At 34.3% G+C, this 18611-nt stretch overlaps 1 protein-coding gene, 1 non-coding gene and 1 pseudogene across 3 annotated transcripts; 2 read left to right on the top strand and 1 right to left on the bottom strand.

Moving 5' to 3' along the window:
* The first annotated feature begins 137 nt into the window (after positions 1-137).
* On the top strand, positions 138-1174 carry LOC114940901 (uncharacterized; annotated as a pseudogene). The gene is made up of 3 exons (XR_014925916.1): positions 138-265; positions 323-718; positions 791-1174. The product of XR_014925916.1 is annotated as an uncharacterized LOC114940901 (transcript).
* Positions 1175-2806: 1632 nt separating this feature from the next.
* Positions 2807-18214, top strand: LOC114940872 (uncharacterized). Its single transcript, XM_085487888.1, is given in 11 exon segments — positions 2807-3106; positions 3190-3330; positions 7142-7280; positions 11167-12306; positions 14515-14615; positions 14808-14956; positions 15039-15287; positions 15567-15822; positions 15824-16066; positions 16419-16913; positions 17296-18214. Coding segments are annotated over 8 exon segments (2079 nt in total). The 5' UTR covers positions 2807-3106; positions 3190-3330; positions 7142-7280; positions 11167-12161; the 3' UTR covers positions 17737-18214.
* Positions 17894-17965, bottom strand: TRNAQ-CUG (transfer RNA glutamine (anticodon CUG)). The gene has a single exon. It is a non-coding gene; the product is annotated as a tRNA-Gln (tRNA).
* Positions 18215-18611: the final 397 nt, after the last annotated feature.

Here is an 18611-nt window from a genome sequence, read left to right as displayed (position 1 = left end):
TCACGAATATTTATAAATAATTATATTTATTTATCTTGACAATTGAAACGAAAGAAATTTAAATCCGGGACATTTATGCAGACAATATAAAAAGGTAGATGTTTTTTACAAATGCAAACTAAATTATTGTTTACGCCTACATTTAGAGGTTACATCAATAGAGTTACATATGTCAGTAAACATACGATGACACGTGCACGTGTGTGCATCTGTTGCAAATATTGCGTAATTAAAACACGTTGCGTCAGACATGTGAATGTTTTAGTATCTTTGCTCCGAAGAATATTGTATCTCGATATTGATCTACCAATGATTCTTTCAAGGTTACCAAAAAATGACGAATTATTAAAGAAATTGTTGGTGCTTGGCAAACCAGGACAGAAAATCTGCGACTCATCGCGAATATGTTCACACCACTTTGAGGAAGATGGAGGTACAGCATAATCAGAGGTAAATGATTTTTAAAACAAGATGCGATGCTATCTCTTCATCTGAACGAGGAGAGCAAGGATGATCAGATCCCTGACGATAGAAACATGGTGGAAACTATGGAAAACGAATCGTTAAATATCACAGTATCACAAGTAGGCGCTGGAAAAGACAGTCAGATGTCTTGTATCACTGGAACGAAAGTACAAGATACTGCTGAAGATACCTGCAATAGTACTGAATTTGTTCCTCATCATGAATGCCTTGATGAAACACAAGTGCCTGAAAGGTAAGCAATATAATGATACTTTTATATAGTATCTAAGAGAATATATGTCACATTGAACATATTTTTTTTCAGACTATCAACTTCATTAGGCTCTTCTTCGAATGAACCGAAGAAAAGCAAGAGACATCTTTATGACGTCCGATGGGAGGAAATCTCTACCTCTCCAGTGCAAGCTAAAATTTATTGGGAAGTAGCAATTAAGAAAATTACACGACAAAAGGTAATTTTGAGAACTTTACGACAAAAAGTCAAAAGGTTAAAAAAGACAATTTTAGAATTAAGGACCCGCGTAAAACACGTAGCGAATAGCGATTCCTAGTAATTATAATATTGTGTAATTCGTAAGAGTATGTCAATATTGTCTGGACAAATATATACATCATATATATAAGCTGTATATAATTTGTATACATATATAGATTGCACATGTGGTACAAGTAAACTGCTTTTTTCTTATTTTTTTATATATTTTATTTTTTCCCTTTAAAGTTAAATATGAATATTATACATTGCATAATATATAGCTTAATTATGCATATATATGTTATATATTATCTATATATATATATATATATTACACTCATTGAACTTGAAATATAGAAAGTGTAAACGGTGCAGATAGAGTTTCTGTTCGAAAATCACTAAATTTCTAGGGATATTCTACTGAGAATATATATGTATAAAAAATTTATATATTTATATTGGATTTAATTAATTATTTTAATTACGATTGTAAAAAATAGGATCAGTATTACGTCCCCATGAAAAACATGGTTACAATCATTATGCATCTTGGAAATAGTTTTCGTCATTTCCTGCTAGGGACTATATTTAGCTCTCTTATATTGCGATATACAATCCAAAGAGCGCTTGCGAGAAAGCATTTATCAGTCCATAAATATAAAATAAAAAAATGTATAATACTAATTTATTCGAAAATAGAGAAAGAAAATGTGCGTGTTTTGTCTTATTTAAAATTTATAATACTTTGTAATTTGCAAATTTTTGGAATATTTTATAAGTACATATTTATTATGTATATAAAATATTATAAACACACTCTTTCATTTACAAAATTTCTTTTATGTTAAACAAAGTAGAAAGAATATAATCAAAGGGTCTACTGCTTGTTAAAAAATCTATAGGAATCTGTAATTTTCGTGCTACCGTTTTACTTGAAAAAATCAGGGAATTCTTTGATGAAACTTTTACAATTCAACAAATTTTTTAAATTATTTTGTTTGTGATTATTGTCTTTATATTATAAGCAGTCGGAAATTCATTGATTAAATTTTAATAATCAATACAGTGATATGGCCACATATCACTGTTCTATTTTTTTTTCTTACAAGATTTGAGTAGACATTCTAGTTAGATATTTAATGAATTAATATAAATTAATACATATATATTATATATAAATAAACAAGATGCATATTGTTTATGAGTACTATATGTCTTTTTAATATTTATATAGATGTTTCATGTTGAATTTTTAATCGTTGATCAACATTTTGTCATTGCTCCGCATCAGTTCTATGATTCCGATTTGAATCTGAACTACTATAAACTCGAAAATGTTTGCCGATAATCTATCGATGACAAAGTGTGTCAGACGAGCATGAAACAGAGACAACACAAACACACCGGGTGACTTGTGATTAATGTTTTTGCAGACGGCCGTTGTCGAGGACGAGCCCATGGGGAGCTCTCACTGTTTTGTAGCCGACCATTTGCCACTCACCCTCTGGACATTCGTTACGAGTTGTTGGGCGCTTCGATTGCTATCACCTTTGGATTATTCGGAGATGGTATTGCCACTATCGATTTTATGCAAAATTTATAAACGTGACAATTTTATCGAACGATTCTCCACGCCTTGACGTTTATTATTCAGATTCAAAATATTAAAATATAAATATTCAAGCCCGAATCATCCCTTCAGGAATTCAAAATTCAAGAAATTATATTATTGAATAATTATGAAATTATTTGACAAAATAATTCTTTAAGTTTCTATTAAAAAAAAAATCAAATTTAATTTCGTCGATGAATCTGTCATTAGGGTCTCCCTGACTAAGACAAGACCCTCTGGAACAACAGGGTTTGTCACTGTTGCGACAATAGGGAAATCGAAAACTTTCGCACGCACCCTCGAATTCAGGGATGCTAATTGGTGGGTGGTTAGCCCGTAGCCACCGGCAAGTTTTCCAAGATTTATGAGCGCTGCGGCTAAAGGCGTGAATAAGCCCGGGTCACAGCCCCGGGAAGGGTAGCGCAAGATTTTGAATTAAATGTCAACCGCACGGATGAGACACGAAACTAACGTCTCGCCACGATGTCTGGGAATAACGATGCCGCCACAACTTCAAGCATTATTTCCACCCGGTATAATAATTTAATGTTTTGCGATCTCCCAATCGTCAAATATAGACGGAATTTATATACAAAAGATCTCTTTAAAATTGTAGATCCAGCCACTGGATGATGATTTGGACACAAAATCTAGGCATTAAAAGAGAAAGGACCGTCTGAATGTGAAGAGATTCGCTGATGATGTTTAAAGAGAGACCCGCTTCCGAAAATTCAAAGCTGTCTAGAAGAAATAAAAGGTAGAGTTTTTGTTCCCATAATTTTGTTTGACGAAATCTGAATATTTGAAGAATTAAGATAACGCAGGATTTAAAAAAAAATGTACAATTATGTAATCTATTATCTTGTTTTTTTATAATTCTCTGATTAAAATTAATCGCGTTAGGTAGCTTGTCTGGTTTCTAATGAACCCTGCGTGTCCGACGTGCGTACGAAAATTACAACTAAATTGCAAAACACGGGATTTCGTCGTAATTATCACTTGTTGTAGCCCCGACCGTGTCGTCTATCGCGCTCGAGCGAATCTCATGTTGGTCCCCATACACGCACCCGTATACACGTTAGCCGTAAAGTATGAAAAATGATGTATCTTGCGTGAGGGCTTAATGGTCCATCCCCTTTTTCCCACGCACGCTACTCGTCGCGGGGCGAATCGTTTCGAAAAATAACGATACTATCGGTAAATATATTCTTCGCGGATAAAGCTTTATCGCGAGTCGTTGAGGGTGGTTTTTGACGGGAAAAATCTAAATAAACTAGAAATCTGAAAATCAACCTTTCATGATATTCTCCCCTCGAGTATATATCGCGAAAAACTCTTCTACTCTTCATATTTGTTTAAAAAATTCTATAAATATATTTATACATATATACGTATAATGTGTCTATAATAAATGTTATGTGTATTTCCACTCGGCGGCGAAAACAGGAACCACCCTCGAAAAGAAATAAGAAGGACGAAGAAGAGCTATAAATTCTGGGCGACGAAACTCGGCAAGATGCAAAGACCGTGGGGCAAGTGCAATGAAAGTGCCATTTGGTACAGCACACACGACGCTCACCCCCTTCTACCCCTCTACGACTGGCACGTGCCTCGAATATAATTTATTGCAGTTGGAATTTTGTGGGGTGTCCCGCGAATCCCCCCTGCGTGCACCCTTTGTACCTAGCGACGGGTACAAGCTACTTTTGTTGTCCGCGCTCGATATACCAGAATATCCCGCCAATGATGACGATGATGATCGGGTTCGAGCACTCGAGAGAGAGAATTCATTCGTCGTTTTATTCTCATGGAGAATAGGCAAAGAATTGGAGACGCAGAAATCATTTAATTAATATTAATATTAAATTATTAATAACAATAATATAGTGTTTATTTAAAACGTCAAATGCTTTTATCACGAAATTGTATTGAAAATTTTCTTTATTTAAAATATAATTAGAGAAAGGGAAAAATATTCTTATACGCAGTTGATAAAAAATTGCTTCAAAATAATTCAATTCATTTGAGAATATAATTAAATCTAAAAATCGATGGGATAATTATCGCCCTGCTTTCCTTCTAATGTTAGTAATTACGAAAATTATTCGCCTCTGTTCTCGATCGCTCGGTCACAAATACTAGACCGAGACCCGTGTGTTTCCTTCATCCGTTCAATACCGCGTTTTCCGGCGTCTCCCTAACGAGCCTGTTCTCCTTTTTTCTCTCTTCCCTCTCTCTCTCTCTCTCTCGCGCGCGTGACAACCCTCCCGGTGGTTGACAGAAGGAACGCTTCTGTCGCGGGCGACGATATATCGACTTCATACGTGTCGCACTTGGAAATCGCGGTGGTTTTTCAGAGAGGAGAGTCCCAATAATTCGGATCCCGTATTTTGCCGTGAGCGCCACTCGCGGGAGCGAGAGAATCCCGGCTACCCTCATCGCCAAAACAACCACCCTCGCGTACGTGAGCGGGATGAGCAAGCGGGAGAGCGGGAGCGAGAATCCCAAGTTTCGAGTTCGTGAAAAGTTCCAACGGTTTCGTTCTCGTCCCTTCGCACTCTTTCCTCGGATTCCCTTTTTTTTTTTTCAGAAGAGCGCCACCGCGCGATATCGAATCGCTCGTCTCGAGTTCGATTCGAGTTTATTTTAGGTCCAGCTTGAATGGGGGTGCGAACTGAAAGCGGAGAGAGAGAGAATCGATAGTAATTATATCCGAAATAAAAGGAAAATAACGCGGAAACGAGGGAAAATTGCCGGATTAAGATAACCGGCTTTAAGGAGAATTTACAGTAACGCGTTCTGCGAAATTACCGATTTCTAATCTGCGAGAACGGCCTTTCTGGAAATTCGCCGACTCCCGTTTTACCCTCCTTCGATCCTATCGTTTATCCATTTTGATTCCCGAAGAGGAAGAACTTGAAAATGGATCGCGTAGGTTTAAGGATTAAGTTATACCCGAAACGGATCTGCGTTTATACCGCGTGACGCATATATTATTTTTTTTTTTTTTTTTTTTTTTTGGTCACGCTGAAGAGTCCGACCTCTCTTAAGCGAAAATGCAAAGATTTTCCTCGAATTAAATGGCACCTTTCGAGATTGCCCCTTTTACGATTTCCGTTTGTGATATTCTTAAAGTGTATTAGCCCCGTCATGAGTCCCGCGGGAGCAATCTCCCAGAAAGTTTCATTCAAAGTCTGGTTTGGTTGCCGGTTATATATATATATACATATATCCTTCTTATCGCGCCTTGTCGTCGCTAGAAAAATTCAAGGATGCGAGATCAATCGGAAAACTATCGATTTATAATTGCATTTTCATACGCGAGCGCTAGAAGAAAACGATAATAAAACCCAGCAAACACAGTATATAAATGTTATATACTTAAGTTTGTTAAATGTAACGTATATGTTAGTTGTAATTTCCCACTCATAGATGTAACATTTTTAATATTACATTGTAGTTATATTGTCATTATATCCCAAGATAGCACTGACTTATCAATACATCAATGTGCTATTTGGTATATAATTACAATATAACTACAATGTAATATATGTTATATTAAAATGTTACATCTATGAGTGGGAAATTACAACTAACATGGATGTTACATGTAACGTACACGTTATATTACCTGTTACATTCCGTTTTATTATAGCAATGTAACAATTATATATCGGTGTTTGCTGGGTTTATATAAAATTACAACTAACATGTACGTTACATGTAACATCCATGTTAGTTGTAATTTCCCACTCATAGATGTAACATTTTAATATAACATATTACATTGTAGTTATATACCAAATAGCACATTGATGTATTGATAAGTCAGTGCTATCTTGGGATATAATGATAATATAACTACAATGTAATATATGTAATATTAAAAATGTTAAAAAATTACAACTAACATATACGTTACATGTAACATGCTTGAGTATATAACATTTATATACCGTGTTTACTGGGAAAGTATATAACATAACAATTTAGTATTGTCGTTCGTAAACAATTTTACCGATTTTTTTTACGAATTTTATTTCACGCCTTTATGACATTCTGCCGAATCTGGACTGTTTTGCGGCGATCTTGTTTTTTTTTTTTTTTTATTTTTTTTTTTTTTTTGGTGGTTTTGTTTTTACAAGGAGCAAAAATATCATTGCGATTCGAGTCGAGCTTTGTTAGCGGAAGGACGCGCGGATTCTGCGTGATGCATCGACAACACGGCGTGGGAGTCTGCCAGGGAGCGGGAGGAGGGGTGGAGGGGATGCTGCTGGACCAAAATCTGGCCTCAGTCGTGCGCGACGCGCCATATGCGGTGGACCATTTGTCAGCCGGCTCACAAAGGCCAATAATCTCGCGTGACACGTGTGCTTCCCCTCGATAAAAAGCGTTACGTGTCGCGCCGCGCGTTTTCGTGAAAAAGCTTCTTCCGCGCGCCAGAGAAATTTCGGCCGTCGTCCGGTGCGGATTATTTGCAGGCCGCGCGATTCTATATAGTCGCTCTTTTATATCGTCTTTTGATATATTCAATTCAAATTGTTTGATTAATCGTTCAATTGTAGATTCTGGAGCAAATTGTTTGACTCAAACCCGGATTCGCGAAATGTTCCCGCTATCCTGTCATTCGAACATCTGGAACACGTGGTACTCGCCGGCGAAGAGGTTGCGAGGAATTTAGATTACATCTGCGATTTGAAATTGGTAAGTCTTTTTTTTTTTGCTTATATATACGTACATTTACACGTAATTAAAAATTACTATACATTTCACATTTATACATAATTAAAAATCTTATATGTATATATATATATATGCATCTTTTATAGATGTGTTTGTCAATTTTCTTTTTTTTATATATACATAAAAACATTTCTTTTTTTATATTTTATATAATAGTATATTATATTTTTTATAAGAAAAAATTCTTATTAAAATTATCAGATCACTTTTTATTAATTATTTTACACATACATAATTATTACATATAATAAATTATGTATTATAATAATAACATATTATAATACATAATTTATATTCTTGTTTACATAAATAAATGTAAACTTGATAATGATGTATTACGTGAAAAAATCAGCAGATATTCGCGATAATTTCGTGACGAGTTCTGCTTTCTTCACATTTGCCATAAATACGTACGTCTCCATTACTTTGTGATAAGTAGCACAAAATAAACTCCGATATAATGCATTATTGTTCCAACGTCAGTGACGAAGTTAAAGTTTAATTCTTTCAATTATGAAATTAAATTAATGAAATTAAATTATTGAATATACTCCGGATTTGTTTTGGAGAGAATCCGTAATTGACGGGCGAGATCGCGTCATTAAATAAGTCAAACTTTCGGGGAAAATAAAGGCTCGCGTTCAGCGAGAAAATACACGATAATTTATTTAATCATCGAACGCGCGATAAGAAATTAAAGAGCGCCGTCTATACGGATTAAAACGCGCGACGCATAATTAAAGCGCCCTCGTCCGTGCAAAAGCAAGAACGGGGTACAACGATATGCGTAGGGGATAGCTTCTAATTTAACGCGAGATTTTAAACACCGTAGTAAATATCACGGAAATCTGGATAATTACCTGGAGGGAGGATAAAACGCCGGATTCTCTCTCGAGCGCGCGCCGCGGCCTTTACATTTATTAGGGACGAACAAAAGCGCGCGTGGCGAGATAAGAGCCCGCGCTGAATCACGGCCCGATGAGACACAAAATGTGTAATGTAAATGCGCTTTCGGTGTAGAGTCGCGCGCGAGAAGCACTTAACAATTGCTTAAAATAACCAGAATGCGTGCGCCGCGCTCACTCGCACGGTGGAAAATGGCGCCGTTCTGGGCGCGTGCCGCTAAATTCGGACCAAATTCGAGAATCGAAATGCATGTATCGCCGATGCAACTTTTAGCCGATTCGAACGTGTCCCGCATGTTTACGCGTACCTGGATAGTTTTATTTATATATTTTACGGTAGGAGAAATAGCCACGTTTACCGAAAATTAAGATTAATCGCACATATATGTATATATATCCTATTAATTTTATTTATTAGTTAATTAATTTTTGTTATATACAATTAAATATAATTTTTTATTGTTTATATAAAAATTAATATATATATATATATATATTTAAAGATATGTATTTATCAATTTTCTTTTTATAAAAAAGTATATATCTTTTTTAAATACTTTTTATATATAATAGCATATTATATTTTTTATAAGAGAAAAAAATTTAACTGTTTCTAATATTATTAGTTTCAAACAAATGGTGTTAATGGCATTATTGAGATAAATATTATTTGAAATTAATAACTTTTTTCAGTATATAATTTAAAAATATACTATTATTGTATATATAATAATTAATATATATATATATACATCTTATATAAATATTTGTATTTTTTATAAGAAAAAATCTTCCACCTCAATTCTTACACAATTTCTTATTAAAAATATCAGATCAATTTTTATTAATACGAAGATTGAGCGCGAACCTATCGCTAAGGATATCGATAAGGACCGATTACCATAATCCTTCTACTGGAAGAATAAGATAGTTGGGAGGATCTTTACAAACTTCCCGACGTTTCGGATTTTCAAAATAAAAAAGTCTCACGGTCTTTTGTTTTTTTTTTCCGCGGAGAGTTTGGTCGCTACGTTATCTTATATCCAGAGGGAGAGAGAAAAAAATCTCGGGAAGTTCTTAAAGACCGACGCCATTTCTTCGGAAGGGATCTGGCCGTGACTTGTCTCCCTTCGAGACGGCTCCGGGAAGAACTTTGAAATTTTTCGTATCCGCACAGAGTTGCAAAAGCTCGCGTCGGCTTACATGTATATCCTTGGTTCCTTCTCTACCCGCCATCCTTCAACTTGATCCTGTCTTTTATTTTTACACCGTTCGTCTCTTCCCGCGGGAGAAGAGATACGCCGAATGAATCCTAAACGAGTGAACACGAATTATAGAAAGGAGGTGGGAACTATATATGTATATGAGCGGTCTTAATTTTCGGTATCAGCCTCTCTCATCGTCCTTGTACGATCCGTTTAATTTCTATTTCACATCTACAGAGTTGTTTCCTTAGATTTTGAAATTAGCTAGATAAAGATGAGATGGAAATGTGTAAATTTATTTCAGATAAAATAAAGATGATTTTATTTCAAATATATCTAGATATAAAATTATATGGCAATTCATCTAGATAATATTATTTTTAAGACCGCTTATATAAAAACACAGCTGTAGAAAAAGGAAATTATAAAAGGGATTTATTTATATTTTTAATAAAAATACTTAAGTATTTTTTTTTATCCAAGATGCTAATAAATATTTTTATGATCTAATATATGATGATGCCAAAATTTCATCTAGATGATTTTATTTAGATAACACAACAAACACTGCACGTCTGACATGCAATATATTCAAAGGAATAGGATGTTTAATTTCTATTTCACATCTACAGAGTTGTGCTTAGATTTTGAAATTAGCTAGATAAAGATGAGATGGAAATGTGTAAATTTATTTCAGATAAAGTAAAGATGATTTTATTTCAAATATATCTAGATATAAAATTATATGGCAATTCATCTAGATAATATTATTTTTAAGACCGCTTATATAAAAACACAGCTGTAGAAAAAAGGAAATTATAAAAGGGATTTATTTATATCTTTAATAAAAATACTTAAGTATTTTTTTTTATCCAAGATGCTAATAAATATTTTTATGATGTAATATAAAGATAGGATGACGCCAAAATTTCATCTAAATGATTTTATTTAGATAACACAGCAAACACTGCGCGTCTGACGTGCAATATATTCAAAGGAATAGGATGTTTAATTTCTATTTCACATCTACAGAGTTGTGCTTAGATTTTGAAATTAGCTAGATAAAGATGAGATGGAAATGTGTAAATTTATTTCAGATAAAATAAAGATGATTTTATTTCAAATATATCTAGATATAAAATTATATGGCAATTCATCTAGATAATATTATTTTTAAGACCGCTTATATAAAAACACAGCTGTAGAAAAAGGAAATTATAAAAGGGATTTATTTATATTTTTAATAAAAATACTTAAGTATTTTTTTTTATCCAAGATGCTAATAAATATTTTTATGATCTAATATATGATGACGCCAAAATTTCATCTAGATGATTTTATTTAGATAACATAGCAAACACTGCACGTCTGACATGCAATATATTCAAAGGAATAGGATGTTTAATTTCTATTTCACATCTACAGAGTTGTGCTTAGATTTTGAAATTAGCTAGATAAAGATGAGATGGAAATGTGTAAATTTATTTCAGATAAAATAAAGATGATTTTATTTCAAATATATCTAGATATAAAATTATATGGCAATTCATCTAGATAATATTATTTTTAAGACCGCTTATATAAAAACACAGCTGTAGAAAAAGGAAATTATAAAAGGGATTTATTTATATTTTTAATAAAATACTTAAGTATTTTTTTTTATTCAAGATGCTAATAAATATTTTTATGATCTAATATATGATGACGCCAAAATTTCATCTAGATGATTTTATTTAGATAACACAGCAAACACTGCACGTCTGACATGCAATATATTCAAAGGAATAGGATGTTTAATTTCTATTTCACATCTACAGAGTTGTGCTTAGATTTTGAAATTAGCTAGATAAAGATGAGATGGAAATGTGTAAATTTATTTCAGATAAAATAAAGATGATTTTATTTCAAATATATCTAGATATAAAATTATATGGCAATTCATCTAGATAATATTATTTTTAAGACCGCTTATATAAAAACACAGCTGTAGAAAAAGGAAATTATAAAAGGGATTTATTTATATTTTTAATAAAAATACTTAAGTATTTTATTTTATCCAAGATGCTAATAAATATTTTTATGATCTAATATATGATGACGCCAAAATTTCATCTAGATGATTTTATTTAGATAACACAGCAAACACTGCACGTCTGACATGCAATATATTCAAAGGAATAGGATGTTTAATTTCTATTTCACATCTACAGAGTTGTGCTTAGATTTTGAAATTAGCTAGATAAAGATGAGATGGAAATATGTAAATTTATTTCAGATAAAATAAAGATGATTTTATTTCAAATGCATCTAGATATAAAATTATATGGCAATTCATCTAGATAATATTATTTTTAAGACCGCTTATATAAAAACACAGCTGTAGAAAAAAGGAAATTATAAAAGGGATTTATTTATATTTTAATAAAAATACTTAAGTATTTTTTTTTATCCAAGATGCTAATAAATATTTTTATGATCTAATATATGATGACGCCAAAATTTCATCTAGATGATTTTGTTTAGATAACACAGCAAACACTGCACGTCTGACGTGCAATATATTCAAAGGAATAGGATGAATAACTAGCGGGAGTTAATGATCGTCGTAATCGGGCGGAAGATAAGTCTTCGACGTGGCGTTTCGTCGTTTTTCATTTCACAGATAAGACCTATAGGCACCTTCCGCCTTTATGAAGTGGTGGTTTCTCTCGCGATGAAGAGCGGAAAATGAGATGAAAATCGGAAGACGAGAAGAGGGAGGAAGTGAAGCAGGACAAACCGCGGGCGAGAAGATGAGATACGAAACTGCGCTCTACCTGCTCTTCCTGCTGATCCTGTCGCTCAATGATCCTTCGTGGGCTTCCGCCGAGATCAGAGGTTTGCTGATTAATTAGCTTGTCTCAATTAATACTATATTAAACGATAACATTATTATTATTTATTTCATTCAACAAAATGAGTCTCTCAGTGTATAAAAATCGATATCACAGATATGATTTCTTTTCATACAAAATAATTATAATAATTATTAAAAATATATTATCAAAAATATATATATATATATATATATATATATATATATATATTAAGAATATATTTTTAAAGAAAATCAGTGTATAAAAATCGATATTACTGATATGATTTTTTTTTATACAAAATAATTATAATAATCATTAAAAATATATTATTAAAATATATATATATATATTATTAAAAAATATATATATATATTTTATTCCATTACAAAGGTGATTTATATATATATATTAAGAATATATTTTTAAAGAAAATCAGTGTATAAAAATCGATATCACAGATATGATTTCTTTTCATACAAAATAATTATAATAATTATTAAAAAAATATATATATATATTATTAAAAAATATATATATATATATATATATTATTAAAAAAAAATATATATATATATATATATATATTAAGAATATATTTTTAAAGAAAATATATTTTTTTTGTTAATATAACGACATGTGTTGCTTCTGTCATCAAGTATCTCGGCACAAATATGTTCGGATAGCCGGATGATTCGCGGATGATTGCGATCCTATAGAAGCTTCGACGGGAATGAAATTGCCTAGCTTAATGAAGCGCTGAGGGGCGAAACTTCGTTGAGAGAAAGAACGTTAATCACCTTTGTAATGGAATAACATTCGCCTAGATAGAGGGACAACGTATTTAGCGTCATCGTTAAGGTTTGCAGAAAGAAAGAGCCCATTTTTTGCATATCGCTTTATAGAACGAAGATATAAAAATCAGGATAAAGCGCGCGCGCAGAAATAATTCATACATTATTTATTAGCGTTAATAGAATAAAAATAAATGCGCCTCGTGTTTTTCTTGTGTACCCGATGCGTCAAAGGAGTCGTTAGTTTATGACTATTCATGTCCCTCGTAACGAGAAGACCGTATGCGTACAGAAGCTATCGCCCGAGGATACTTGATGTAATTAATTGTATGCATTGTCACGCGTCTGTGATATGGATAGCCTGTGCAACGGCCGTATATACTACTATAGCATTGTAATAGACATTAAATACATCATTGAGAAATAACGCTATGTGTGATTTAATATATCACCGAGAGAAAAAAATATATTCTAAGAAAAATGTAAAAATTTTAAACATGGGATAACAACAAATATTATGTGTATTATTATTTTATTTTTATTATTTATTATATATAATATTATATATATATATATATATATATAATATTTATATATTGTTATTAATATATTTATTATATTTATATTTTGTTGTATATAGCATTTCTTTGGCAAAATAATTTTCTATTCTACTTTTGTCATTTTCGAGATTAATATTTGAAATGCCTTTCGTGCAGATGCGATTTAATCAATATTTAATTCAGAAAAGAATATGGAGTGGAACGCGAGAATTGAACGATATCGATCTATCAAACACGAGAATACATATATAATACCCGCACGCACACGCGATAAAATTAAGATGACAAATATAGCCGAGAGTGGAGAAGCACACAAAGAGGAGGATAGATACGCGGTGCTTGATTTCAGAGCGCGAGATCGCTGACATCAATGGCAATTAATTAGCCGGTAAACTCCTGAGTAATTTCATCAGTCCGGTGCAGTCGAGGGTCGTTGAATAAATAAGGTCGTGTTGTGATCGGGAATACCGGTGGCGACGTTTCGATAACCATTCCTTCAACGTCTTCGTCCTCTCCTTCGCGAAATACACATTTATTTGAGCGAGATCGATTTTGTGCGAGGCTCCCCCAAGGGTCTGCGAGAGCCTTGCGGAAGGGCCAAAGAGAAACATAGAGTAATGAACGAAAGATTGTAGGGGTAGCTGAACGATCAATCTGAATTCCATTTCTCTCTCTCTCTCTTTCCAAAATGTCTGATTATTCCTATTACAGACAATTTATAGCGGTGTCTAAAAAACCGAATGTCCTTTTTTTGGAGGAACAGAGGCACGAATTTTTCAGCTTCGTCCTTTTTTTATTATCTATGTTATGTCTGTTATCTATGTTGTATTTGTAAGTTGTTTTTTATTTTGTTTAAATAACATATTTTTCACGTAGGATGCAATCGGACCATCAGAAATTCGGTGGGCTGGATTCGCTGGACAGGACGAATGGGACGATGCATCGTGCGGATCAGAGCACCACTAAGAGATCCGCAGGTTAATATACACATCAATCTTTGTTATAATTATTTTCAAATTATTTGGTCTATCTTCAATTTATAATTTGCAATCAAATTATATAATCTAGATAATAATATTTGAAATAATATTTGAAATTAAAATAAATAATTTAAGAAGGAATAAGCGGAATTAATCAATAATTCATTAAAATCGTATGAACTTTTATAGGTGATCGAGGTGAAAGTCAGGAGATTACAGGTGGGTTTCCTGAAGGAGGCTCGATGCGAGGGAGCGTATTTTCAGTTCTCGGACAGCGCGGACGATCCTGACGACGAGACAGGTCGATATTGCGGCCACGTGACCGGAAACGCTACGAGGTATAACATCATCTCGTCTCGTCCTTTCGATTATCTTTCGGGTTCTTCGTCACTGATAAAGTCACGTCTGTTTTTCACGCAGGCTATTTTTGCGACGTGGCCCGGACCTGACCATCACCCTGTCGTCGGACGCGCACTTTGCGTCGATGAACCCGGTCATCTTCTCCGCGCAATTCTCCATTCTACCGACCCGCCTCGCGGTCGAACGTCATCGCGGTTATTCAGCGTCATCGTCGCCCACGTGTCCCATGGAATGCACCGTACGAAACGAGCGCAGATCCTGCAGACTGACCTCGCCGGGTTATCCTAGCGTCTATCCACGTGGAATCAGGTGCGCGCGAATCGTGGGCGTCCGCAGAATTTTTTTCAGCAGGATTACTTTTTTAATTTTATTTTTTATTCTTATTTTTTATAATTAAATATGCAAATAAATTCCAGCGTTTGTTCGAAAGGAAATCAAATGCTTAATTTTTTTATTTCAAGGAGGGCAAATGTCTCCTCTTGCTGTGTCGAGTTGATAAATTTGACAAAAATGTATTTTTCGAGAAAATAGAAATTTCAATTATGTTTGTCGTGATATTTTAATTATATCAAAATTATTCTAACACAGATGCAGGGTCGCGTTGGAGTCGAGCGCCGGTCGCTTCAGGATAGGCGGTCAGCCGGAGGACCTTTTCGACCTGATGAACTACAGCGATCAAGAGAGTTGTCAAATAGAAGATTGCGAGGGCTCCCTAGAGTCCGAGGGACTCGGCCGGTCGTCGTTCTCGGCCTTCGCAAGGGTCACGAGGAGTCGGGATCGTCTCCTGGAGGACGAATCTATTATCGGGGCCGATCGATTGAGGAATGGGACACAACTGTCGGACGAGACGCGCCTCGGAAACGAATAGGCAATTAACGAGGCACTACGAGAAAAAAGCGGCACGGTGGTACAGAGACAGGCAATATCATCACAAAGAGCCGCCGAATAGGCTCGGCACGAGCGTGCCGAGACTTCGCATAAAATCAATGCGTTCGAAGATAACGAGGCAGGACCAACGGAGGGTCGACCCGAACCGTTATCTCAATGGCGACCCTGAAAGACCGAACGAGACGTTCGGTAGCGCGACGGTGCGTAACTCGTTCAAGCAGAAAAGGGGGATATTAGTGAGAGCTTCCGTTAATAACTTTTCTTTACAAAGTGTACTATCTGCACGCACACATATATTAAGATTAAAGATATTAAATAGCTCTATCATTCAGCTGCTATTCAATTATTCGATTTTCAAGTTTATTTTGATTATTATAATTATGAACCAAATAATTGAAACTATCAACAGATATATTTAAAAGATAAAAATAACGAGAGTAACATTGTTATTTTGGCAACAAGATTTAATTATATTACTTATTAATTATATTTTCGCATCTCTCCTATGCTTGCTCTGTTGTAATAGATATAGCTTGTATATAATTTTTTCAGATGCTGAAATATCCCGGAGAGTCGGAGAACGTCACGTGCGACGGCGGTGACTATCTCGCGCTGCTGGAAAACGTAAACGGGAGGATCCTCGAGATCTCCAAGTTTTGCGGCAGCGGACGCGTGCCGCGTATCTATTCGCGCGGGAGAAACGTAATCCTGGAGTTTTACGCTCGAAAGGACGGCACCGTGACGCACGATGGCTTCCAAGTGACCCTGCAGGAGGAACACGTCTCGCAAGAAATGAAACACGTGAGATGCGAGTTCGTGTACAGGAGCTCCCGGCGTAACAGCAGGGAGAACATCAAATCCCCGCGGAGCTGGTATCCGCCTAATACCGTGTGCACTTACAAGTTTCTCGGTAGAGCCACGGAAAGGGTCTCCGTTCATATAAAGATCCTCAGAAACGAGCTCGGCCACGAGAAACTGGAGACTAAGCGAAACTTTAGCCTCAACTATTGTCCGGGGAATGAAATCACTGTTTATAACGGAATGCAGGTAATTGACTTTCGGTAATTGACTCAAGTCTTGTTTGTTCTCTGGTCGCTTTTCCCAAGTTTTCCAGTTTATACAAATTGACAAGAGTTTGTAAACATTCACGCGAGAGTCAATTTTTAATATATGACTTCTTTAATTAATATGTCTTAATGATGCGCAAATAAATAATTAGACGCATACATGAAAAATAAAGGAAAATTCAATAGTTTTTACGTTTTTTTTTGTTTAAAGGATTTTTGAAAAATTTGAATGATATAAAATTAATAAAAAACTTGTAGACATCTTTATCAAGTAAATTCTTTTTTAAAATTTATTTATCATTTTTCGGAAATGATCGAGTTTCTCTAGACGTTCTGTCTTAAAGATTGACAACGATTCGCAGGTGAACGGCAGCTTCCTGTTGTGGTCCTATTGCGATGCGTCTCACTGGGACATCAACAACATTCAAGTACCTTTGACGTCTAGCGGAAACGAATTATTGATCCAGTACTACAGCGCCAAAGGGTCCTACGATGGTCAAGGATTCACTTACGCCGTATCTTACCGATTTGTCAGAAAAGAGCAAAACTCGACAAGTACGAAGCGCAAATATAAATCGATCTCGTTAAGGCCCATCAATCTCTCGACTCTGAATCTCAACGATACCGATGTCGATTACGAATGCGACAATAGAATCGGCACGTTCAAAAATTGGTTCGCGGTACTTATGGTTTTTGGAGTAGTGTCCTTTATCGGGGCCGTCGTCACAATAGTTGCCCTGACGGTCAAATGTTTAAAGATCAAATCCGCCGAGAAGAAACTCTTGCAAAATACAAAACGGTAATAATTACATTAACAAAGTTTTATGTTTTCTTTCTCTCTTTCGTAATCCATTGATTAATAATATGTAATTAAAAACGATCTCGGGAATTCGTTTGAGAGACGAAGATATTGGAAATTGAAACAATTTCGCGTTTAAATGGCCAAAATAAAACCCACTGAGGTCCCACCGAGACTTGAACTCGGATCGCTGGATTCAGAGTCCAGAGTGCTAACCATTACACCATGGGACCTTGATACTTTTTCTATGAACAATTAAATAGCACATGTAAATATTTGCGAAAAAATATCACGAGAAACTGTTGAAACACGATTGCATAGACATAGACGATAGATAGACCGATTTAATATCGTTATTCAACATCTTCTTGATATCTTTTGCAAAGATTTCTCTTTTAAAGAATAATGTACAATGTATACCAAACTGAATTTTTATACGTAACAAAAATAATGAATCGCAATAAAATATGTATAAATAAGCGGATGGGTAAAATTGTTATATAATTACTAATTATATGTATGTTATATTCTTTTTCTTTTTAGGTTCTACGACATTTGTATATTCTACGTGGAAAAGATCTCACTATTCAATATGAATTATCTTATTTTGCATCAAAAAGATAATTTTGATTATTTTATTTTGAAAATTACATATTAAGGTTTTAACAGTATAGTATTGATTAAAAAACTTGAGATTTATTTTAAGACAAATTAAGATAATTATTTTATGAAAGTAAACAGTTTGCGAGAGAGAAAGAAGATAATGCGGAGATTTTTTAAAATAATTCAGATAAATTACGGATACGGAAGACTCGCGCGGCAACCCGTTATGCATCACACGTATAGCATCGATTATTGCATCATATCACGGAATTTCTC

This window comes from Nylanderia fulva, unplaced genomic scaffold (assembly GCF_048542155.1).
Source record: "Nylanderia fulva isolate GAGA-0341 unplaced genomic scaffold, ASM4854215v1 Scaffold6, whole genome shotgun sequence".
Lineage (NCBI taxonomy): Eukaryota > Metazoa > Arthropoda > Insecta > Hymenoptera > Formicidae > Nylanderia > Nylanderia fulva.
The sequence above is the reverse complement of the archived record's forward strand: the minus strand, read 5'-3'. Positions and strand labels throughout refer to the sequence as shown.